The following is a 24541-nucleotide window of genomic DNA, read 5'->3' on the forward strand; positions in this document are numbered from 1 at the left end:
TCTTGTAAGAAGAAATCATTCACAGTTGGTAATCATTGTAGATCATTCTGGTCTAGGAAAAAATTATGGTTTTTACATTCTGCAGAGATAGAAGATATTCAGACATGCAAAAGACATGGGGAATCTCAAAAATAAAGGTAAAATCTTTTCAGGAAGCATTTAACTCAAAGATTTAGTTCACTGTTCACTGCAACTCAGTGATATTCGACTAAAGATTCATAATCTATGGAATGGGCCTGTGAATGAGTGATTATTGTTGCTTTCAGTATTTATTATTATTATCATTATCATTATTTTGGGGAGCTTGAACTCAGGGCCCAGGCACTGTCCTTGAGCACTTTTTGCTCAAGGCTAACTAACGCTCTACCACTTGAGCCACAGCACCACTTCCAGTTTTTTCTGTGTGTGTGGTACCAAGGAATGGAACCAAGGCTTCATGCATGCTAGGCAAGCACTCTACTATTGGGCCATGTTCCAGACCTGGTATTTTCCTTTTTTAAGGCGTATTTGGAGAGTCTGAAGGCTGTGTCCTATTTTCCTTTTCCTGCTTCAGAGAATTTCAAAGGAAACTATTGAGTGCTGAGCTAACAGGTTTATTTGATGGCCGTTTTCTTGCTGTGGCCAGGTCGCAGAACCCTGGCTGTGATCACGAAGCTTGACCTGATGGATGCGGGCACGGACGCCATGGACGTGCTGATGGGGAGAGTCATTCCAGTCAAGCTGGGCATCATCGGCGTGGTCAACAGGTCAGTGGCTCTCAGCCAGGGGGCGGGGATTACAGTGTCCTTTCACAACAGCCGGTCTGAAAGCACCACCTTCCCTTTCCTCCTCTTCTGCAATGTCAGTACTGCCGAGGAACGCATTACTCTAAAGACCGAAAAAAAATTCCCCTAAAGACCGAAAAGAAATTCACTAAAGCTTCATGTAACACTGCTAACAGAAACTGTTTCTAAAATGGTGCCACAAAAGGACACTATTTAATCACTAATTTAATTAGTCTTTAAGAATTCCTGCCTATCATGTAAGCTCTGTGTGAGAAGTGCACTGGAAGAGAGTATTATCTAGTTTTTACTCAGAATTCCACCCCTCTTGCCCAGTCCTGGGGTGTGGGCCTGGTGCTGTCCCTGAGCTCTTCAGCTCAAGTCTACCACCCTACCCCCTGAGCCACAGTGCCACTTCTGGCTTTCTGGTGGTTAATTGGAGATAGGAGTCTCACAGACTTTAGTGCCTGGGCTGGCTTTGAACCGCAGTCCTCAGATCTCAGCCTCCAGAGTAGCTAGGTTATTGTAGGTTTTGTAATTTGAAAATTCAGGTTATATATTTAGGAAAGCTAGATTCAGGTATTAATGTCAGTCCAAAGATTTTATGTGGTAGGAAACACTGAAGCTATCAGATGATTAGATAAAAGTTTTACATATAGTCCCTCACAGACTACCTACAATGGAATTGTTTGTTGTTGTTGTTGTTTTTCCTGGTCTTAAGGCTTCAATTTAGGGCCTGGGTGCTATCCCTGAGCTGCTTTTACTCAAAGCTAGTGTTCTACCATTTGAGCCACAGTGCCATTTCCTACAATATAGGTTTAAATCACAACTGGTTTTTGTTTTTTTTTTTTTTTGCCATCCTAGGCTTGAGCTCAGGGCCTGCACATTGTCCTTGGGCTCTCTCAAGGCTAGAGCTCTACCATTTGAGCTTCAGCACCACTTCTGGCTTTTTTCTATGTTTCTAGTACGGAGGAATCAAACCTGGGTCTTCATGCATGCTAGGCAAGCACTCTACCACTAGGCCAAACTCCCAGCCCCACAACTGGTAACTGGTTTTGGGGAAGTAGGGGTATTGTGCGTGAATGTATGTATGTGCATGCCAGTTCTGGTGCTTGAACTCTGGGACTAAGTAACTGTTACTAAAGAATGCTTCATTTAGGGCCAGGAGTGTGACTTAGTGATAGATGCTTGCTTAGTATTCACGAAGTACTGGGTTCGATTCCTCAGTACCCCAAACACAGAAAAAGCCAGAATGGTGCTGTGGCTCAAGTGGTAGTACACTAGCCTCGAGCAAAAGAAGTTCAGGAGGAGCCGGGAGTTTGGCCTAGTGGTAGAGTGCTTGTCTAGCATGCATGAAGACCAGGGTTTGATTCCTGGGTACCACATACTTAGAAAAAGCTGGAAGTGGTGCTGAGGGTCAAGTGGTAGAGCTCTAGCCTTGAGAAAAATCCAAGGACAGTGCTCAGGCCCTGAGCTTAAGCCCAGGACTGGCAAAAAAAAAAAAAAAAAAAGAAGTTCAGGAACAATGCCCAGGCCCTGAGTTCAAGCCCCAGGACTGTCAAGAAAAGAAAAAGGAATATTGCTTTCAGGGGATGAGAGATAAGAGAGCAACTTAGTAAATCTGATCAAAGTATATCATATGAATGTATAGAAATAACCAAATGAAACCCTTTGTATCATTAATATATAATAACAAAACTGCTTTTGATTATGATAATGTGCTATACTCTACAGCTTTACTCTTGTGTCATATAGTTCATCTCCACTGTGCTACTTAATGTGTGGCCTTTAAGAATCTCCTAGAACCTTGGTTCCTTGACATAAAATGGAAGAGTAGTACCTGTTATAGAATTAATTGTGAGAATCAAAATAGTGCATGTCAGGAATGAAGGAAATAATACCTGGCCCAGTGCAGCGGAACAAGCCTGTAACCCCATTTATTTGGGAAGTAGAGATCCGATAGTTGTGGGTCTAGGCAACTAGTTACTGAGGCTCCCACCCCCTATCTCAACAAAACCATTGGGGCTTGGTGTTGTGTACCACTACATGTGGAAGGGTCCAAGGGTGATCTTGGCCAAAAGCAAGATCCTGTCTGAAAATAACTTAAAGCAAAAAAGGCTGGAGCCAGGTGCGGTGGCTCACGCCTGTGTTCCTAGCTACTCAAGAGGCTGAGATCAGCCTGCACTAAAGTCCGTGAGACTCCTATCTCCAGTTAACCACTAGAAGCCGAAAGTGACACTGTTAGTAGACTTGCTGAAGAGCTCAGGGACAGTGTCTAGGCCCAGAATTCAAGTCCCATGATAGACCAAAAAAAAAAAAAGGCTGGAAATGTGGCACAAATGGAATGGATGGAATGGCACTGACTACCTAGCAAATGTGAATCCTGAACTCAGCCTCCCCCCTCCCCCCAAAGAAAGGAACAATGGCTGGTGTGCTGCTGTGAACCCCAACCTTATCTAGGAGAGTAGGAGAGAGAGGATGACAACTGACTTTAAATAGCTTTACCATTTTTCAACCATAGGAGCCAGCTGGATATCAACAATAAGAAGAGTGTTACTGATTCAATCCGCGATGAATATGCTTTTCTTCAAAAGAAATACCCATCTCTAGCCAACAGAAATGGAACAAAGTATCTTGCTCGGACTCTAAACAGGTAACATTTTCACCTTTCCCCCTGGTTTGAAATCGGGATGTCCTGCCTGCCCTTGCGTGGTGTTCCCCACTCAGGACTGACACTCTACCACTTGAGCCAGGCCACCAGTTCCAGTTTTTGCTAAAATTGTTATTTGGAGGTAAGACATGCAGATTTACCTACCTGGGCTGGCTCCAAACCATGATCTTCAGGTCTCCGCCTTCTCAATAGGATACAGAATCACCTACCTGACCCGTTCATCCACATTTTGGCCTTTTGAAAAGGAAGGGCTTGTTCTGCTAGCAGCTGAGACTGTTTGTGGTTCTTGTAAAGTAGGTGTCTTTTTTTTGGGGGGGTGGATAGTACTAAATAATGGAATTAATTTAAAATATTGAAATATGTAGTGGTTTGTTTGTTTTTTCCTTTGGTGCTAGTCTTGGGACGTGAACTCAGGGCCTAGGTGCCATCCCTGAGCATTTTCCATTAAAGCTAGTAGTGCTCTATTACTTAAGCCACAGTTCCATTTCCAGCTTATTGATATTTAGCTGGAGAAGAATCCCACAGACTTGCCTGCCCCAGCTGGCTTAGCACTGCAGTCCTCAGATCTCTACCTCCTGAGAAGTTCTCATTACAGGTGTGAGCCACCAGCACCCAGCAATGACAGTTTTTGACGGTTATTCTAGTTTTGATGTTATAACTAGTTATTAGTGACTTTAATTCAAAAGCTGAAGTAAAATTTATAATTTACGAATGATTTTAATTTAGAACTAATTTTATTTTGATTAGTTATTGAAGTAATGTATATTGGATTCTTTGTTCCTTGTTGATGGTGTTATGGGAAGTTTCTAGATGATTTATAATTGACTAGATAAATGAAAGCCATTTTCTCTAACCTCTGAGTAAAAGGCAGCTTGTACATGGGTTTACACTGTTCTGGGACTTCCTATAAAAGATGAGTTCATAAAGCCAGATTATATAGGGGCCAGGAGTTTGACCTATTGGTAGAGTTTAGTATGCACAAAGACCCAGGTTTGATTCCTAGAAAAATGCTAGAAGTGGTGCTGAGGCTCAAGTGGTAGAGCTCTAGCCTTGAGAAAACCCAAGGACAGTGCTCAGGCTCTGAGCTCAAGCCCAGGACTGGAAAAATAAATAAATAATAAAACCAGATTATATGGGTGGAATTGCACTTGACAGGCTTACTTTTCTTGTAGTAAAATGGTAATAATAGGAAAAATAATTTGCAGTTTAAAATTTTATATTTGGCTAGGCGCTGGTGCTATAATCCTGGCTACTCAGAGGGCTGAGATCTGAGGATCAAGATTCATAGACACAACAAGCAGGAAAGCCCGTGAACTTTTTTATCTCCAATTAAGCACCCCCAAAAGGCTGAAAGTTGGAGCTGTGGCTCAGTGGTAGAATGCTGTCCTTGAGCAAAAAGCTCAGACCCCGAGGTCAAAATTCTAGAACTGTCATGAAAAAATTACAGCATTATATTTGGTTTTCCATAACAGTCCCCACAATTTGATGTGTTAAAAGCAGATGTCAAAAATATTGACCAAGAGTCCAGGAGTTTAAGCTAGTGGTAGAGTGCTTAGCTAGCATGCATGAAGTCCCGGGTTCAGTTCCTCAATACTACATACATAAAAAAGCTGGAAGTGGTGCTATGGCAGAGCCGTAGCCATGAGGAAAAAGCCCAAAGACAGTGCTCAGGCCCTGAGTTCAAGCCCCAAGTCTGGCAAAAAATAAGTTGACCAAAACATCTTCATTTATGTCATTTTTGAAATAGGTGTTTACCTATAATCTAAGAACGCTTAGATTATAGGTATTACTGTGATATAGGAAAATCAACTGACATGGGCTATTTTTTTTTTGTTTATTATTCTAGTCACTCACCTGAGCAGAGATGCTTCATTGTCTGTTTGGGAGTTTGCCCACCTTCCTCCCCCCCTTCATAGGGCTTGAACTCTGGGCCTAGGTAGTGTCCTGAGCTCTTTTGCTCCAGGCTAGCACTCTACCACTTTGACCCACAGTTTCACTTCCGGTTTTTTGAGTGGTTAATTGGAAGTAAGAGTCTCACTGGGGTGGGGGTGTGGGCGGGAGTTTGGCCTAGTGGTAGAGTACTTGCCTAGCATACATGAAGACCCAGGTTTGATTCCTTGGTACCACATACATAGAAAAAAAGCTAGTAGTGGTGCTGTGGCTCAAGTAGTAAAGCCCTAACCTTGAGAAAGCCCAAGGACAACTTGGCTCAGGCCCTGACTTAAAGCCCCAGGACTTTGGGAGCAAGGGGGTGGGGAAGAGTCTTTTTTCCCTGGGCTGGCTTTGAACCATGATCCTCAGATCTTAGCTTCCAACGTAGCTGGGGGTTATAGGTGTGAGCCACTGGCACCGGGCTGGGTTTTCCCACTTCTCCAGTCAGGTAGTTCCTCTGTGAATTCTCCCCGTGTCCTTTAACTCAGTTCAGTTGTAACACCATTTGCCTAGAAATGGCATCAGAGCCCAGATGGAGGGCTTGTTCCACAAGACTGCCCTTCCATGTTGGGTGTCAGTAACCAGTACAGGGTTATAACCTTTGCTTCTGACTGGCTTTAAGTTCAGCTTCTCACAATCCTTTGGATTCAACTGCTTTCCTAAAGTGGGGGCCAGGACTCAGGAAGCATTAACTTATATGGACCCAGTTATTACAAGGATGAAGATGAATTGGTTGGGAGAAGGCAGGTACATGAGAAGCTTTGCTGTCGGAGTCCTGGAGCTTGTCAGTGGTCAGCTGCATAGTCATTGTCCTGAGTGTTCATGGCAGCCTGGTTGCATAGACTTCATCGGCCCTTGGTGATCAACTTGACTGCCAACCTCTTTCACAGAGAACCAAGTGTCTTACCTCTGGAGGTGCCAGAGCTTTTAGGAACTGCACTCCAGCAAAAGATCACATCTAGAGTTCCCAATATCACACTGTCGTAGTACATTTATTTGTACTTTTTTTTAAAAAAAACATGGTGTGTTTGGAGCATCAGAATATCCAGGACTGTGTTTCTTACCTTTTTGCAGGTTACTTATGCATCACATCCGAGATTGCTTACCAGAGCTGAAAACAAGAATAAACGTTCTAGCTGCTCAGTATCAGTCTCTTTTGAACAGTTACGGTGAGCCTGTGGATGATAAAAGCGCCACTTTACTCCAGCTCATCACCAAGTTTGCCACAGAATATTGTAACACAATTGAAGGAACTGCAAAATATATTGAAACTTCAGAGCTGTAAGTTAAATGCTTTTGTAAAGACTTTGTAACCTAGATTTTAAGGTCACTGTCTTTTGTTAAAGTGACTGAAATGATCTGATTATGACTTCTTGTCCATAAAGCAAAAGCATAATTTTATAGAAATGGTGGGGTAACTGGTACATGTGTAAAATGCTTTGTAAACTATGCACTTAAACTACTGTGATTTTTGGCGGGGAGTACTGGAGTTTGGGTTAGTAAGTAAGCACTGTACCATATAAGACTATACCAGTCTAAATTAGTGGGGTTTTTTTGTTGTTTGTGAGTTTTTTCTCTCCAGTGCCAATAATGGGGTTGAACTCGGGACTTGGATACTGTTCCTTAGCTTTTTTGCTGCAGATTAGTGTTCTCACTTGAGCCACACACTATTTCCTGCTTTTTGGGGATTAGGGATAAGAGTCTCTAGGACTTTACTGCCTGAGATGGCTTTAAACAGAGATTCTCAGTTCTTAGTCTCCTAAGACTAACTCTTTCTTAATTTGACTTTTTTTTTGGGGGGGGGGCAGTCCTGGGCTTGAGCTCAGGGCCTGAGCACTATCCTTGGACTTTCTCAAGGCTAGAGCTCTACCACCTGAGCTTCACACCACTTCTGGCTTTTTTTCCCCTATTTATGTGGTACTAAGGAATCGAACCCGGGTCTTCATGCATGCTAGGCAAGCACTCTACCAGTAAGCCAAACTCCTGGCCCTCTTAATTTAACTTTTAAAATATTCTGTCAGGTGCTAGGGTTTGTACCTGTAATGCTGGCTACTCAGGAAGCTCAGATCCAAAGATCAGAGTTCCCTGTTTGCCCAAGCAGACAAATTTGAGAGAAAATCTGAGTTCAAGTTCCACAACCAGCACAAAAAATAAATTAATAAATAAAACAAAACCCTTAGTTTTACCAAGTAGAGATTATTCTTGCTAATGTTGTCACTGTCCTAGACAAGTATTGGTCAAGAGACTGATTTTGTCAAAACAGACATAGGCAGTCAACAAGTCATCAGTTAATAATTTTGTAAATTACATTGGAAATAATAAGTGTATTATATAATAAAAATGATAATTATGTGACTGTATAACTATGCCTCATTTAAAATTATTTTTATTCAAAAATTAAATGTGAGAAAATATCTAAGAATATTATTTCATGATATTTGAAAATTACATAAAATTTAGATTTTAGTGTGGGCTCGCCCCATAGTAAAAGTTTGCTGAGCTTTACCCTCAATTTTGTGATAAAAAAAATTGGGGGGGCAGTCCTGGATCCTGGGCACTGTCCTTTGGGTTTTCTCAAGGCTAGGGGCTCTACCACTTGAGCCACAGCACCATTTTTCTTTTTCTTTTTTCTCATTTTTTATTGTAATTAATAAAGGGGTTACAGTTATATTCACCAGATAGAAAGTGCATTACTTCACATACATTGATACCCCTTCTCATGTTTTTGTCCCCATTTCCCTCCCCTCACCCCTTCTCCTCATCTTGTTTCTCCCCCTTCCCTTTTCCATTTCAAATAAACAAACATATATATAATATACCAGATAACAAGGTAAGATACTAGAACAATATGAGATAACCAAGGGACAACAAAAGAGATGAGAAATAACAGTACATTAAGAACAACAACCACACATTATATAATAGCTTTTGTTTCCATATTCTGGAGGTCCTTTCATTTAGCTTCAGCCTATTTGGCCTTATGTATCTAGGTTTTTAGCTATTGTAATCCTCTGCCAGAAGAGTCCAAGGTTTGTACTAATTCTTTCTATTTCCTTACAAATGGGGCGATGTCATTCTTTCTGATGGCAGCATAGAATCCATTGTGTATAAATGCATTTGTTGATACAATCATCTATCCAGCTTTTTCTGTGTATGTGGTACCGAGGAATCAAACCCAGGGCTTTGGGAATGCTAAGCAAGCACTCTTATCATTAGGCCATGCTCCCAGTCCCAATTTTGTGATTCTTGAGAAACAATTATGGTATCATTTGCTATCTTTAGCTCATAAGCTAGTGGAAGAGCAGTGAGGCAGAGAAAAGCTGTTCAGCAGTGCCTGATGTTTTATGTTGCAAACATAAGGACATGGCAATATATTAATAGAATTTTTTTTGACTGGTCATGGGACTTGAACTCTGGGCCTCAGCGCTGTCCCTGAACTCTTCATCTCAAGGCTAGCACTCTATCACTTTGAGCCAGCGTCACTTCAGGCTTTCTTGTGGTTAGTAGAAGATAAGAGTCTCACAGACTTTTCTGCCCTGATCCTCAGATCCGAGATCTCAGTCTTCTGAGTAGCTAGGATTACAGGTGTAATCCGGCAAGTAGAATTATTTATGAGATAAATTTAGAGTTCTAATTTGTAGCTTCTTTGCTACCTAGTAATACAAATAACCTTACAATTCATTGTCTTTCAGATGCGGTGGTGCTAGAATTTGTTATATTTTCCATGAGACTTTTGGGCGAACCTTAGAATCTGTTGACCCCCTGGGTGGCCTTAACACTATTGACATTTTGACTGCTATTAGAAATGCTACCGTGAGTATGCCAGCTTTCAGACTTTGAATATGAGGTTAAAGCCCTTTTTAAAATACTATAGGCTGGCCGGGAGTGTGGCTTAGGGTAGAGTACTTGCCTAGCATGCATGCATGAAGACCCGGGTTTAATTCTATGTATGTACCACATACATAGAAAAAAGCTGGAAGTGGTGCTGTGGCTCAAGTGGTAGAGCTCTAGCCTTAAGAAAGCCCAAAGACAGTGCTCGGGCCCAGGACTGGGGAACACACACACACACACACACACACACACACACACACACACACACACAAAGAACCTATATGCTTTTTTTTTTTTTTTTTTTAAATAATAGTGGGGTTTTAACTTGGGGCCCACATGTACATGCTTAAGTAGGTAGGCACTTGAACCAAGCCACTATCGCAATTTCTTTTTCCTTTTGCCAGTCCTGGGGCTTGAACTCAGGGCCTGGGCATCGCTGTTTTGTCAAGGCTAGAGCTGTACAACTTGAACCACTCCCTGGCCTTTTCTGTGTGTATGGTACCAAGGAATGGAACCCGGGGCTTTTGTGCATGCTAAGCAAAGCACTACCACTAGGCCATGCTCCTGGCCCTGTTGTTTGTTTGTTTGTTTGTTTGTTTGGGTTGGTAGTGGGGCTTGAATTCAGCCTGGGCACTGTCCCTGAGCTCTTCAGCTCAAGGCTACCGCACTACCCCTTGAGCCACAGCAACCACTTCCAAGTTTTCTAGTGGTTAATTGGAGGTACAAGTCTCACGATCCTTTTTACTGCTCAGGCTGGCTTTGAACTGCGATCCTCAGATCTCAGCCAGGTCCTGAGTAGCTAGGATTACAGACGAGAGCCACCAATACCTGTCTGCATTTTTTTTTTTTGAGCACTGTCCTTGGACTTTCTCAAGGCTAGAGCTCTACCACTTGAGCCTCAGTACCACTTCCAGCTTTTTTCTATGTATGTGGTACCGAGGAATCGACCCTGGGTATTCGTGCATGGTAGGCAAGCACTCTACCACTAGGCCAAATTTTTTTAAGTGGGTCATGGGGCTTGAATTCTGGGCCTGGGCGCTTCCCTGAGCTCTTCAGCTCAAGGCTATAGCCCTATCCCTTGAGCCAAAGAACCCCCCACCCCCTCCCCACCCTACCCCATCCCCCATTTTCTAGGGGTTAAATGCAGATAAGAGTCTTAGGTCCTTTTGTGCCAGGGCTGGCTTTGAACCTTGATCCTCAGATCTCAGCCTCCTGATTACAGGCATGAGCCACCATTTCGGCTTTGCATTTTGTTTTTAAAACAAATTTTAGGGGCCGGGAGTTTGGCCTAGTGGTAGAGTGCTTGCCTAGCATGCATGAAGACCAGGGTTTGATTCCTCGGTACCACATACATAGAAAAAGGCTGAAAATGGTGCTGAGGCTCAAGTGGTAGAGCTCTAGCCTTGAGAGAGTCCAAGGACAGTGCTCAGGCCCTGAGCTCAAGCCCAGGACTGGCAAAAACAAACAAACAAACAAATTTTATTATATTTAAGTAGTTGTACAAAAGGATTTCAATTCAACAGGCCAAATTGTGAGTTCAGTGTCCCTCCTTTTGTGGTTCTCCCCTGTCTCTCAACCCGCCCATTTCCTCCACTTACCTGCATCCATTTTCACAGGTGAGGACTATACTTACCCCCCACCCCCAATTTGTCTCCCCTGCTACCCAGCAAAACCTGTTTCAGATTCCTGGTCATTTTGTTAAATTATGGTATAACGGTTTCTCACTAGCCATTACTCGATTATAGCCCTCCCCATTACCCTCCATCCATTCGTGTGTGTGTGTTTATAAGCGTTGTAAGCACATGGCCCTGAACATGCTCGTGTATGTTTATAATTTGGATCTAAGTTCCACATAGGGAGAAACATGCAGTTTGTCTTTCTGAACCTGAGTAGCCTCACCTAGCTTGCAGAAAATTTTCAGGTCCATCCATCCCCCTGCAGATGGGTGAGTAGGATTCTGTTGGTGTCCATGCCTACGCACGCGCGTAGACATTCTCTTGTATGGAGATTCTCGCATTTTCTTCATCCGTCTGCCCATCTGGGCTCCTGGCTATGGTTAGTAGTGCAGTAATGAACATGGATGTGCAGCCTCTCTAGCGAATCCTGCCTTGAAATTCTGCATAGACACCCAAGAATGATGTCAATAGATTGCAAGAAATTTTAAAAAGAAGCCAGCAATCCTGTTTGTTTCTCATGTAGCTTAGATAGCAAGCATAGATATCACACCAGCTTTTTATTGATTGAGATAGTCATGAACTTCCTGGCCAGCCTGGCTTTGAACTTCAATGCTCCCAGTCTGCCTCCTCCCCCTACCCCACTCCCTAGCACTAGAGTTACAGGCAGAAGCCACCATGCCCTGCCTGGCCTGTCTTTTTTTAATTGGTTGTATAGTTTGTCTTTATTTTGCTCTCCATGAAGCAGCACTTTTTTTTTTTTTTTTTTTTTTTGCCGGTCCTAGGGTTTCAAATCAGGGCCTAAACACTGTCCTTAAGCTTTCTCATGGCTGGTGCTCTATCATTTGAACCACAGCACCACTTCTGGGTTTTTGTGCATGCTAGATAAGCACTATACCACCAGGCCAAACTCCTGGCCACTGAAGCAGCCCTTTTCCAGGAAAAATACCAAAAATGTGATTTTGCTTTGTAACTTCTGTGGAATGTCACTATCAGTGACCAGCTGGAGGTTTATTGTTTCAGGGTCCTCGTCCTGCTTTGTTTGTGCCTGAGGTTTCCTTTGAGCTGCTGGTGAAGCGTCAGATCAAGCGCCTTGAGGAGCCGAGCCTGCGCTGCGTGGAGCTGGTTCACGAGGAGATGCAGAGGATCATCCAGCACTGCAGCAACTATAGCACGCAGGTGCCAGGCCACTGGCCACACTGCCCCCCCTGCTGGACTAGGAAGCCGTGCCCCACAGGTGGTTTCATTCGCCCTAAGCAAAGCAGACTGTGACCTTGTTGTCTGTCACACACAGGAACTGCTGCGGTTCCCTAAGCTCCACGATGCCATTGTGGAGGTCGTGACATGTCTTCTGCGCAAGCGACTGCCTGTCACCAATGAGATGGTGAGTGGCCGTGATGGGTCACTTGACTCACCCAGGACTGGCTAACCCTGCCTTCTGCTGCTTTGTTCTATAGCACGATGGTTCATCTGGGTTTAGACACATCTTGCCAGGAAAATGTGTCTTACTCTAAAGGAGAGCTTGCAATAATTCTAGTGTATAAAGTGCTTTTTCTTCCTTGATGGTTTCATAATCATTAACCTGTGGTCATAGGGTTGTAAGAATGTGATTAGCACTGCTCTCTTAACGCAGTGCTGCTGACTAATGGAGAATCACTTCTGCCTTCAGCCTTTGTGAACTGAGCCTCTATTGCAAGCTTTCTTTAACTATGATGAAATTACATTTCTTGCTGGGTGCGGTGGATCACGCCTGTAATCCTAGCTACTCAGGAGCTGAGATCTGAGGGTCAAGGTTCAAAGCCAGCCTGGGCACTAAAGACTGTGAGACTCTTATCTCTAACCACCAGAAAACAGGGAGTGGGGCTGTGGCTCCAGGAGTAGGGCAGTAGCTTTGAGCTGAAGAGCTCAGGGACAATGCCCAGGTCCCGATTTCAAGTCCCAAAACTGACAAAAAAAAAAATTGTCCAAGGATAATGGCCAAGCCCTGAGTTCAAGTCCAAGGTCAGGCAAAAAAAAAAGTTGTCTGTTAAGCTAATTTTATTCTTTTTTTTAGGTCCATAACTTAGTGGCCATTGAACTGGCTTACATCAACACAAAACACCCAGACTTCGCTGATGCTTGCGGGCTAATGAACAATAATATAGAGGTAATAACAATAATAAAGAGGTCCTTGTGCAGAGATAGGAAATCGGTTATAATTAAATTTACAGCAAAACTTACCTAGCATTAAAACTTATTAACTATAAAACACATGTGCCATATTAGGGGTTGCCATATGCCAGGAAGCATGCTGATCTCATTTTTTTTTTTTCAAATTTAATTCCTTTATAATCATCAGATACAGTATTAGTTTCAACTTACGACACAGAGATAGCAAATCTGGGCCTTCGTTCAGTAACTGGTGCATGGATTCATGTTAGAGAATCCAGAACCAAGCGAGTATTTGAGATTGTTTTCGCTTGGCTCTGTTTGCTGTGAAGGCAGCACTCTCAGAATGGCCTGACGAACTGGAAACACCAAAGGACTCCTTTCACTCACTCTTCTGGGATGTGTGGGTCTCCGGGACCTTTTTCCTTTCTGTTGATGTAGTGGTGGAGCACTAGTCTTGGGCACAAGCATTCAGGGACAGCACCCAAATCATGAGTTCAAACCCCACGACTGATGCACCAAAAAGAAAAGAAAATACACTCTAAAACATTTCACGTTACAAATCTGTAGAAGCTGGTTTCAGTGTTACAAGCAAGCAGTAAATTCTTAAGCTAAGGAAGTGTTATAGGAGCTACTTTTTTTTCTGAGTGTTTTCTAGAGCTTTACTGTATATATCTTGGAATTTGGGGAGCATAAGGAAAATTCTAGTTCCAAGTACCTGTTAAACAGAAGGTACTGTGTTTTGTTGTTTGCTTTCTGTAGTGCCAGTCCCAGGTGTTGAACTGGGGGCCTGAATGCTGTCCCTGAGCTTTCGTTGCTCAAGAACAGCATTCTGCCACTCGAGCCACAACACGACTTGCAGCTTTGTTCGTGGTTGGTTGGAGATGAGAATCTCACTGACTTTTGTGCCCCAGCTGGCTTTGAACCATGATCCTCAGATCCTCAGCCTCCTGAGTAGCCAGGATTACAGGTGGGAGCCACCACACCCAGCTTAGAGCACATTTTTCACAAATGAATATGTTTTTAGTTTTAATGACTGTGAAGATTTATTTAATCCGCACAATTGCCCTTTGAGGGTGATTGCATTAGAAGCTGAAGGCTGAGTAAGAGTTAACATCTGCTGGAGTCCAGGGCCAGTAAAGTTGAACTGGTTGTTTTCTAAAGATTGTTACAAATCTATGTGTTTTTCCCTACTAGCTAACCACCTATGGAAAAGGAAAACAATTAAAATAGCTGATTGAAAAAAAATGTTGCTGGGTGTGGTGGCTCACACCTGTAATCCTAGCTACTCACGAGGCTGAGATCTGAGGATCAAAGTTCAAAGCCAGCCCTGGACACAAAAGGACCAGAGATTCTTGTCTCCAGTTAACCTCTAGAAAACAAAGTGGGTTGGCTCAGGAGTATAGCCTAGTAGTAGAGTGCTTGTCTAGCATGCACTGAAGACCTGACAAAATAAACAATATGATCCACTTAAAAAACAAACAACAACAAAAAACCCCAAAAATCCTTTTGGTTATTTTAAAAATTACTTTTTGGGCTGAGAGTTTGGCCTAGTGGTAGAGTGCTTGCCTCGCATGTATGAAGACCCAGGTTTAATTCCTCAGCACCACCACATACATAGAAAAAGCTGGAAGTGGTGCTGTGGCTCAAGGGTAGAGCTCTAGCCTTAAGAAAAGTCCAAGGATAGAGCTCAGGCCCTGAGTTCAAGCCCCACAACTGGCAAAAAAAAAAAATGCAAAAAAATAATTCCTTTTTGCTAGGCGTGGTGGCTCCCACCTGTAACCCTAGCTACTTAAGAGGCTGAGATCTGAGGATCAAGGTTCAAAGCCAGCCCGGGCACAAAAGGATCTGAGACTCAGTTAACCTCTAGAAAGCTCGAAGTGGGGCGTGGCTCAAGGGTAGGGCAGTATCCTTGAGCTGAAGAGCTCAGGGACAACACCCAGGCCCAAGGGTAGGGCAGAGCTTAGGGACATTACCCAGGCCAAGTTCCAGCCCCATGACCCACCAAAAAAAACAAACAAAAAAAAACCTTTTATTAGTGTATACTAATTGTATGAAGTGGTTTCTTTTGGGGCAATGCTTAGGTTTGATCTCAGGGCCTGAGCTTTCCAGGTAGGCACTCACTCGACTGTTAAGCCATACCATTAGACCTGGTTTTGTTTTGTGATTATTTTGGACAGAATAGCCATTCCTGCCAAATACTGGGGCTGCCTCTATTAGGTTTCTTACCTGGGCTGTATAGTGAATGAGTGTCACTGGGTCTAGCTCTCCTTTTGAGTCTCTTGGACTTTTCTGTCTGGTTGGGCCTTGAACCATTGTCCTCTTCAATGTTAGTTATGCAGCTAGGATTCTAGGTTTTTTGGGCTCAAAAACATTTCAAAAAGCCAGGCGCCAGTGGTACACACCTAGCTACTCAGGAGACTGAGATCTGAGGATTGTGGTTCTAAGTTAGCCTGGGCAGAAAAGTCTTCATCTTAAATTTACTAGAAAACTTGAAGTACTGCTGTGGCTCAAGGGGTAGAGTGGTAGCCTTGAACTGAAATGCTCAGGGACAAGGCCCAGGCCCAAAGTTCAAGCCCCATGACCACCCTCCCACCCCCCCCCCCAAAAAAAAACCAAACATTTAAAAATGGCAACCTCAACGTCAGCTACTTCTTTAAGGAGTTGCTCTGCATTTAGACAGGTGTGCAGACCAGCGAGCTTGAGGCTTGCACTTCAGATCCTCACATGGTCCTGAAGGCTGATGTTGCTCCCTTACGAGAGGACCGTCGAACTCAGTCCTCCGTACCTTAGTGAGGAAGAGGAAGGCGTCCGTCTGTTTCCTCACTGGAGAATTCCTGACGTAGGGGGCCATTCACACCATGAAACAGCCCACCTCATACTGACGCATCACACCCGGGGTGCCGGGCTGCAAGCAAGATAGAGAAGCACTGAGCTAAATGACTGTCCTCTTTAAAGTAGAATTGTGCCATGTGTCTCAACAGTGAGAGGCTACAAGGCATGCCATCCTTCCCAAACAACATGATCATTCTCTTTTTCTTCTCCAGTCCTAGGGCTTGAGCACTGTGCTTGGGCATTCTCAAGACTAGAGCTCTACCACTTGAGCCACAGCACCACTGCTTTTTTCTGTGGTACTGAGGAATTGAACCCAGGGCTTCGTGCATGCTAGTAAGCACTCTTCCTCTAGGCCAAACTCCCAGCCCAAGATGGCATTCTTCCATTGGCATCTTTCAAGATTCTGATAATCGTGTCTGTTTGTTTGCATTTTTATAGGAACAAAGGAGAAACAGGTTAGCAAGAGAACTTCCTTCAGCAGTATCTCGAGACAAGGTAAAAAAAACTATGCCTAATTCCCAATACTAGATTGGTAGTAAAACTTCAGAATGTTACACAGTTGCAGAATCAACTTTAGTTGTATAGTTGAAGAAAAGTATGCAAGTTTAAAATGAACTGTGAATAATTTAAAGATAATTGTATTAGAATACACTTCAATTAAATTAGGTTAGCTTTTTAAATGTCAGGGCTTCCTTAAAAAAAACAAAACAAAAAACTCAAAGCCAGGTATGGTGGCTCACACTTGTAATCCTAGCTACTCAGGAGGCTGAGATCTGAGGATCAAGGTTCAAAGCCATACCAGGCACTGAAGACCGAGAGACTTATCTCCAAATAACCACTAGAAAAACAGGAAGTGGTGCTGTAGCTCAAGGGGCAGGGTGGAAGTCTTGAGCTGAAGAGCTCAGGGACAGCGCCCAGGCCCAGAGTTCAAGTCCCAGACTGACCAAAAAAAAATAAAACAATCATCCAACGTTTTTTGTTTTGAAGGAAGACAATTGAACAGGTTTTAATTAGCGTAAGTGTAGTAGTTGGTGTATTAAAAAGTGTTGTATGACTATCTGTGGCTCTGAATTCTTTGTCAGAAAAGATCACATTCAGTTCCCAAAACAAAATGAAGCTTTTGGATTTTTCTTAGGTACTCATCTGAAGAAAGCTTTTCACAGAGGTCGTGAGGCCTACCAGACCAGTTGACCTCGCCCATGATTTTTGGTTCTCATGTATTTTAGTATTGTTTCAGAGAAAGCAGGTCACATTGATCAAATGTTTGAGTGCACTTTTTGCCGTAGTCTTCTAAGGTTCCAAGTGCTCTGGCGCCTGCCTCCCAGGAGCCCGCCCCTGCTGCTTCTGCCGAGGCTGATGGCAAGGTCTGTTCTGATTTTAATCTAAGCCCGCATGCCTGCTTGTTCGCTGCAACGTAATCTGCAGACAGTACACTGAGTAGGAGGACATTACTATGGGGTATCGTGCTAAGGTTAAACCACTTGTCTAATTGAAGCTTTGAAGTTACATAACTGCATTCTTTACAAATGTTAGCATGCTTTTGCTTGCAATGTAGATGATACACACACAAAAGAAGTAATTTAAAGAGATTATCCTGCATTTTTTTTATTTTCAAGCCATTGGTATTTAAAATTTGCTTGTTAAATTGCATGTTTTAACATATCTTTTAACAGTTAATTCAGGAGAGCAGAAGAGAAACTAAAAATGTGAGTCTTTTGCTTCAGAATGGAAGTGCTAATACCTAGAATTTGTTTGTATAGTGGCATCACTAGTTCCTGTCTGTTGTGGTCTTAATGTTCCTTTTATCTAACACATGTAAGTTGGCACTAGGCTTTCGTACTGTATTACCAAAATGAAAAACTATTCTTTTTTTAAAAACTGTTCTTGAAGATCAAGAACTACAGTTTCAGAGATGAAAACTGGCCAGGTGCTGATGGCGCATGCCTCTAATCCTGGCTAGTCAGGAGGCAGAGATCTGAAGATCACGGCTCAGAGCCAGAATGGGCAGGAAACTCATTTATCTCCAGTTAAGGAAGGACTGAAATGCTGGCAGTGGGATTGTAGCTCAGGGGTAGAGTGCTAGCCTTGAGTGAAACAGCTAAGGGACAGCGCCTTGACCCTGAGAACATGCTCTACTACCAGTATAAAAAGAACTTTATGAGTCTTGAATTTTGGTAGGAATCCACAGATGGAAATGGTACTTCTGAGCATTTCTGAGATCTGTCCAGGACTGGTGGATAACCCTTTAATACTTCTTTATCATGCTTTTCATTTGTGTGTGTGTGTGTGTGTGTGTGTGTCACTCTAAATATACATTCCCTCATACCTGCTTCAAATGCTTGCTTGAGCCAATCAAAACAAAAGGGGACTGTGAGAGTTTGAATGGGCTGTCAATTCCTAATGACTATGTCAGCAGAAATTTTAAGTTTGTTCAGCACTTACCTCCTTTCCCTACTTAGGAGGCAGAAGTATGGTACTAAATCTCACAGCCTGAAGAATGTTCCCTTCCACTCATGTACTAACAACCACTGAAGACACTCATAAGCACCCCTCCGAATGTGCGCGCTCACTTCCTAAGGTTTCACTCATCACTCATTTCTTTGTAACACACATTTGAAAATATCATTACATCTTGAAGTTGCTATATACTTAATTTACACCTATACACAGATATATAGCTCACTTTCAACATATTAGAGGCAGATTTGGGCTAGTGGTTTAATATGATATGCAAGATTGCCATTTTCTTACAACTACTGTTAGTAATAGACTTTTGAAAGTGGCCCTAAAACATGTCTTCAGTATTCTTCAGTACTGATGGATTGTTTCCTCCATTGTTGTAAGCAGTCATCTTTTTTTGAGAAGGGAAGATTAATCAGTATCCCAGATAGTACTAAGTAGCGCTAGCCTTGTTTTAATTAAGTGTAGAAACATGCATTTATGGAACGTGAGATGAGGTGAACTTGAGAGGGAGCTGTGGGTTTCCTCGTGGGTGGCTATAGCTCTGCCCAGCCCTGTAGTTGGTTGAGGGGTGGGCCCTCTGCACCCTCCCGTGTCTGTAGCTCAGGCTCCTGGGCACACAGCGCCACCCCCAGTCTCTGGGAGAGAGCTGTCTGTCTCAGCAAGCTCCAACGGGCACAGGGGCTCTTGGGTAATGCCACCTTGTACGTATGGCTGGTACAGGTATCGGGAACATGTGTTTCCAGGTTGCCTCCGGCGGTGGTGGAATTGGAGACAGTGGTCAAGAACCAACAACAGGCAACTGGAGGGGAATGCTGAAAACGTCAAAAGCTGAAGAACTATTGGCTGAAGAAAAATCCAAGCCAATTCCAGTTATGCCAGCTAGTCCCCAAAAGGGCCACGCTGTCAACCTGCTGGATGTGGTAAGCCATGAGGGTTGGGGTGACATCTGGCAAATGATGAGACTAGAAGGAGTCCATTTTGAGGAAGCTTCCCTTCCTCCACCCCGCTGTGCCAGTCATTTTTCTTTCACTACTGTTCAGTGTCAACTTGTCAGTGTTAAATGTGGCTGTTTTAGAATGGCATGGAAGTAACACTTCTCCCTCATCTCATTTAGCCAGTTCCTGTTGCACGAAAGCTGTCTGCCCGCGAGCAGCGAGACTGTGAAGTTATTGAACGACTCATCAAATCCTATTTTCTTATTGTCAGAAAGAATATTCAAGACAGGTTAGTGTTATACAAGACAGACAACACTTGTATTAAAAGTTGTGTAAGGGGGGCAGGAGTTTGGGTTAGTGGTAGAGTGCTTGCCTTGTATGTTCAATTCCTTGGTATCACATACTCAGAAAAAGACAAAAGTGGCACTGTGACTCAAGTGGTGGAATGCTAACCTTGAGAAAGCTCAGTCAGTGCCCAGTCCTGAGTTCAAGCCCCAGATTCAGAAAATAAATGTGGGGGAGTGTGGTATAAGAGACATGCTGCCAGTCTTTAGAGTTAATCACTATACCTGGCTCCCCTTTGTTCTGTCTCTAATTCCAGCTGCTAGGAGGGCGGAGGATTCAGGTCAGAGCAGGCAGTTAGTGAGAGACCTGTGTCTAAAGGAGAGCCAAAAGACTGCTGAGAGGCAGCTCAAGTGGCAAGCCCAGAGTTCAGTCCCCTAGAAAAAAGTTCTTTAATAGTTGAGGAATTCATAAGGCCTGGGGCTTGAACTCATGACCTGGGCATTGTCCTCTAACTTTTTTACTCAATGCTCTTGCTCGACAGCTCCACTTTCCAATTTTTTGTTGACTGCATGTGTGTACGCACACACCCCACCTCCCTGAATCAGTACCCCACTGTCTTATAGAAGACAAACGCTACATAAATATGAACATGCTATATTTTGTATGGCCATTCACCAGATTATGGATGTTTGAACTTTCTTGCACTTTGGAGTTATAAAGTTAATTACTTTGAGATTCAGTAAATACACGGGATACCGATCAATGAGATGAAGGTAAAATAAAATACCAGAATTAGGCAGGGCCCAGAGTTTAAGTCCCAGGATTGGCACCTTCGCTCCCCCCAAATGTTGTTTTCCTAAATGTTTGTGATAATGCCATTAAGGAAAATCCCAAAGTAATTCCAATTATTTAACTTTATTATTTTGTGGAGCCAAAATTTAAGCCCCAAAGCTTAATAGCTCTGCTTTGTCTTGCAGTGTGCCAAAGGCAGTGATGCACTTCCTGGTTAATCATGTGAAAGACACTCTCCAAAGTGAGCTGGTCGGACAACTGTACAAGTCCTCATTACTGGACGACCTTCTGACTGAATCCGAGGACATGGCACAGCGGAGGAAAGAAGCAGCTGATATGCTAAAGGTATTACTATTAACTTCCCAGTTTTTTTTTTTGGCGAGTCCTGGGCTTGAGCTCAGGGCCTGAGCACTGTCCTTTGGACTTTCTCAAGGCTAGAGCTCTACCACTTGAGCCTCAGCACCACTTCCGGCTTTTTTCTATGTATGTGGTACCGAGGAATCGAACCCGGGTCTTTGTGCATGCTAGGCAAGCACTTTAACCACTAGGCCATACTCCCGGCCCCGAACTTCCCAGTTTTTATGGGGTATCTATTTAAAAGCTGCAGATGAATCTGGATTGCTGGTTTGATCTAGTCTTTAGTCAAGTACTAACAGAAAGAAAAAGCTAGCGATAAAGATGTTTGTTAAGCTGGGCACTGGGGGCTCATGCTTATATTCCTAGCTACTCGGACTACTCAGACAGTTGAGATCTGAGGATTTCCTGGCAGGAATCTTCTTGAAATTTATCTCCAAGTAATCAGCAAAAAGTTGGAAGTAGAGCTGTGTAGCTCCAATGGTAAGAGTGCTAGCCCGGTGCAAAAAGCTATGGTGCAGAGGCTAGGACCAGCAAAAAATTAGGTTAAAAGTCAACATAAAAAGAGAAACTTCTCTATATATTTCAAATTTATTGTAATCTTTCATTTTCTTCCATGCAGGCATTACAAGGAGCCAGTCAAATTATTGCTGAAATCCGAGAGACTCACCTCTGGTGAAGAAAACTATGTAACACTGAGACTGTTGGCTCAAAATGTGCTAGTTGCTGCCTACTTGAGTAGAGTTGTATTGATGACCTGTGTTCGCCACGGTATGAACCTGCTCCTGTGAACACTGGCTATGCACGAAAAGTGTACTCTGCATTACAGAACAAATCACTCACTTAATCCAGTAATAAATGGCTGTTTCTAAAGTTTCCCTGTATACATAGAGAGAATGTATATATGAAGTCTGTCTTCTGAGAGTTTCATCTGAACTTAAAAGAACTATTGTGTGCCTGTGGGGAAGACCTGTGTAAGCGTGCTCATCTCACAGCTACTCCAGTCCTTCAGGAAGACAATGCACGCACCATACAACTGACCTGGCTCTGAAAGGTGGGGCTTGGCGCTCTCACATAGTCAGTGTCCTTCAGTGTAGGTTAAATCTCTGCAGTCTCAGCTGTGAAGGCACATGCGGATCTGGAGCCCTGAAGACTCAAATTCACTCACTCACACTTCAACCTGAAAGCAAGCATTAAGACTGCCTGCATTAAAACAGTTTGTCCTGTTTGATTGATAGGGCTTGGAAATGACAGCCAGTTCTTCTGAGTTTTACTCTTTGCAAATGCAGTAACAGTACATCAGATGTGCCCATTGTGTGGGCACTTTCTCATATTCTGAGACTGCCTTCATGTGGGTATCAAATCCAGTGTACTCACTGTATAAGCTGTTAGCAGAGTGACTGGGAAATACTGACCGGCCAAGCTCGGCTCTTCAGAGAAAAACCTCCAGGCACATACACACCCACTGACCACATAGCATTCAGAAGATGGAGATGTTAGCAACACTCCATACACATTAAGAAAATTATGTATCACAGATACAGCTTGCCAGGTTATAGCCAGGTTTTTATGAAGGATTTTTGGCAGGGAAAACACAAACATTAGCTTATGGTCCCCATTTACCGAGAAATAACTGGCTGCAAGTGATCTCAAACACAGAAAGCCCAAATGAGTCTGACAGGACATCTTTGAATCCATTCATTGAATGTATACTGCCTAAATGTTACCATACAAAAAACCTAAAACCAGTTGTGAAACCGGAGCCACCGTGACTTTTCAGACCAGGTGACTACCATCAAGTCTTTTGAGTTTGCAAGGAAAAACATTTACAATGCACCTCTTTCTGCCTATCACATTTCAAGTTGAAAACATGCTGGGCACCTGCTGGCACTACACTGCATAAACCAGAAGCAAGAAATTTCAAGAAAGCTTGCCTTGTTGGCTCTGAAAAGTGAGGTTCTGCAATGTGGAAATCTCTAGCCTATTTATAATAGATACTGTATGTTCTTGCTGTGTAAATAAAACTGCTGGTATAAAATGTCAGTCAAGTTTGTCAATAAACGAATTCCTCTTAATGTATCTCAGCAAAGTTTAAATGAGCTTGTAACTGTGTACTTCATCACTGTGTCCCTGAGCTCTTCAGCTCAAGGCTAACTAGCACTCCACCACTTTGAACCACAGCACTTCTGGTTTTCTGGTGGTTAATTGGAGATAGGAGACTCACAAGGACTTTATTGCCAGGCTGGACTGGCTTTGAACTGTGATCCTCAGATCTCAGCCTACTGAGTAGGATTACAGGCATGAGCCACCGGCACCCAGCCTAACTTACAGCCACTAGTTTAGCCTATCCCGTACCAAAAATTTTTATAGCTGCCTTTTCTAGTAACCTTACAGCTTATTGAGGTATCATTACATATATCCATTTCTGGATATGATGTACTATATACTAGACAGAAGCCTTGTAGAACTGGTCATTTTCTGCAGTTCACTTGATCCCCCGGAAACGAGTGCTAGTGCTGTTAATTTTCAGATGTGGAATCAGTTCTGGAAAGTTAACCTGTGTACTATGTAAAGAGCTGAACAGCTGGGTACAGTGGCTCACGTCTGTAATCCTAGCTATTCAGGAGGCTGAGATCTGAGGATCAAGGTTCCAAGCCAGCCCAGGCACAAAAGGACCCGAGACTAGTTTTTGGTGGGTCATGGGGCTTGAACTCAGCCTGGGAACTGTCCCTGAGCTCTTCAGCTCAAGGCTATCATCCTACACTTGAGCTGAGCCCCACTTCCCATTTTTTAGAGGTTAATTAGAGGTAAGTCTCAGGTTCTTCTGTAGCTAAGTCATTGGCTAAGGAACTTCAGCTCTAGAAAATGGGAAGTGGCGTTGTAGCTGAAGGGTAAGGTGGTAACCTTGAGCTGAAGAGCTCAGGGACAGTGCCTAGGCCAAGTTTAAGACCTCTGACCCACAAAAAAAAGAACCAATATGATTCTTTTAGGTTTACCTGAAGACTTGTCTGGGTATCTTTTGCTGTATCATAATTACATAGGTGGTGAAATATTTACCTTTACTGCTCTGATTCCTTTACAGTTCACCTCTAGTTACAATCTGCTTGGGGATAAAAAGGTATGTTTCTGCCAGACGTGGTGGCTCTCGATTGTAATCCTAGTTACTCAAGAGGCTGAGATCTGAGGATCGTGGTTCAAAGTCAGCCTGGGCACTAAAGTCCGTGAGGCTCTTATCTCCAGTTAACCACCAGAAAACCAAAAGTGGCACTATGGTTTAAGGGATAGGGCGGTAGCCTTGAGCTTGAAGAGATCAGGGACAGCACCCAGGCTGAGAGTTCAAGCGCCACAACCAACCAAAAAAAGAAAAAGGATATGTTTCTGAACTGATAAATATTTCCACTGTAGGAATCCAAGAAACTCATGTAATATCTAATAACAACTGTGACCTCATCTAACTTTTTTTTTGCCAATCCCAGGGTTTGAACTCAGGGCCTGAGCACTATCTTTGAGTTTTCTCAAGGCTAGAGCTCTATCACTTGAGCTATAGCACCACTTCTGCCTTTTTCTGTGTATATGGTACTGAGGAATTGAACCCAGATCTTCACACATGCTAGGCAAGCACTCTACCTCTGGGACAAACTCACAGCCCATCTAACTTTTTAAGAACTCTATTTTCTTGTTTAAAAAGTTAAAGACATTTGTGTTCCCAAGAATAGATTTGCCACTTCTAATATAGAAACACAGCTAGATTTCAGCTTAAACCTAGCAAGATGCTGTATCATTTAGCCAAAGCTCCAGCACAACATGGCTTATTCGTCATAGAAGAACCACAGGACACAGCAAGACGAGTGCACTCTGTAA

General features: G+C 43.2%; 1 protein-coding gene across 8 annotated transcripts in view; it reads left to right on the forward strand.

The window, feature by feature from the left end:
* The window catches only part of Dnm1l (dynamin 1L), a 46513-nt gene extending 24932 nt beyond the window's left edge, over positions 1-21581 (forward strand). For 2 of the 8 annotated variants that reach the window (XM_090319568.1, XM_090319538.1), the window contains 14 exons: positions 626-746; positions 3283-3414; positions 6439-6645; positions 9057-9177; positions 11892-12047; positions 12163-12252; positions 12922-13014; positions 16290-16346; positions 17138-17215; positions 17525-17557; positions 19058-19234; positions 19429-19538; positions 20512-20671; positions 21303-21581. In XM_090319568.1, coding sequence (XP_090175694.1) covers positions 626-746; positions 3283-3414; positions 6439-6645; positions 9057-9177; positions 11892-12047; positions 12163-12252; positions 12922-13014; positions 16290-16346; positions 17138-17215; positions 17525-17557; positions 19058-19234; positions 19429-19538; positions 20512-20671; positions 21303-21359 — 1592 coding nt within the window. In that variant the 3' untranslated portion in view covers positions 21360-21581. The remainder of the gene's footprint in view (positions 1-625; positions 747-3282; positions 3415-6438; positions 6646-9056; positions 9178-11891; positions 12048-12162; positions 12253-12921; positions 13015-16289; positions 16347-17137; positions 17216-17524; positions 17558-19057; positions 19235-19428; positions 19539-20511; positions 20672-21302) is intronic. The other 6 variants (XM_090319577.1, XM_090319547.1, XM_090319586.1 and 3 more) reach the window with 3 other exon arrangements.
* The last annotated feature ends 2960 nt before the right edge of the window (positions 21582-24541 follow it).

The sequence above is a fragment of the Megascapheus bottae genome, chromosome 2 (genome assembly GCF_031878675.1).
Source record: "Megascapheus bottae isolate mThoBot1 chromosome 2, mThoBot2.hap1, whole genome shotgun sequence".
Lineage (NCBI taxonomy): Eukaryota > Metazoa > Chordata > Mammalia > Rodentia > Geomyidae > Megascapheus > Megascapheus bottae.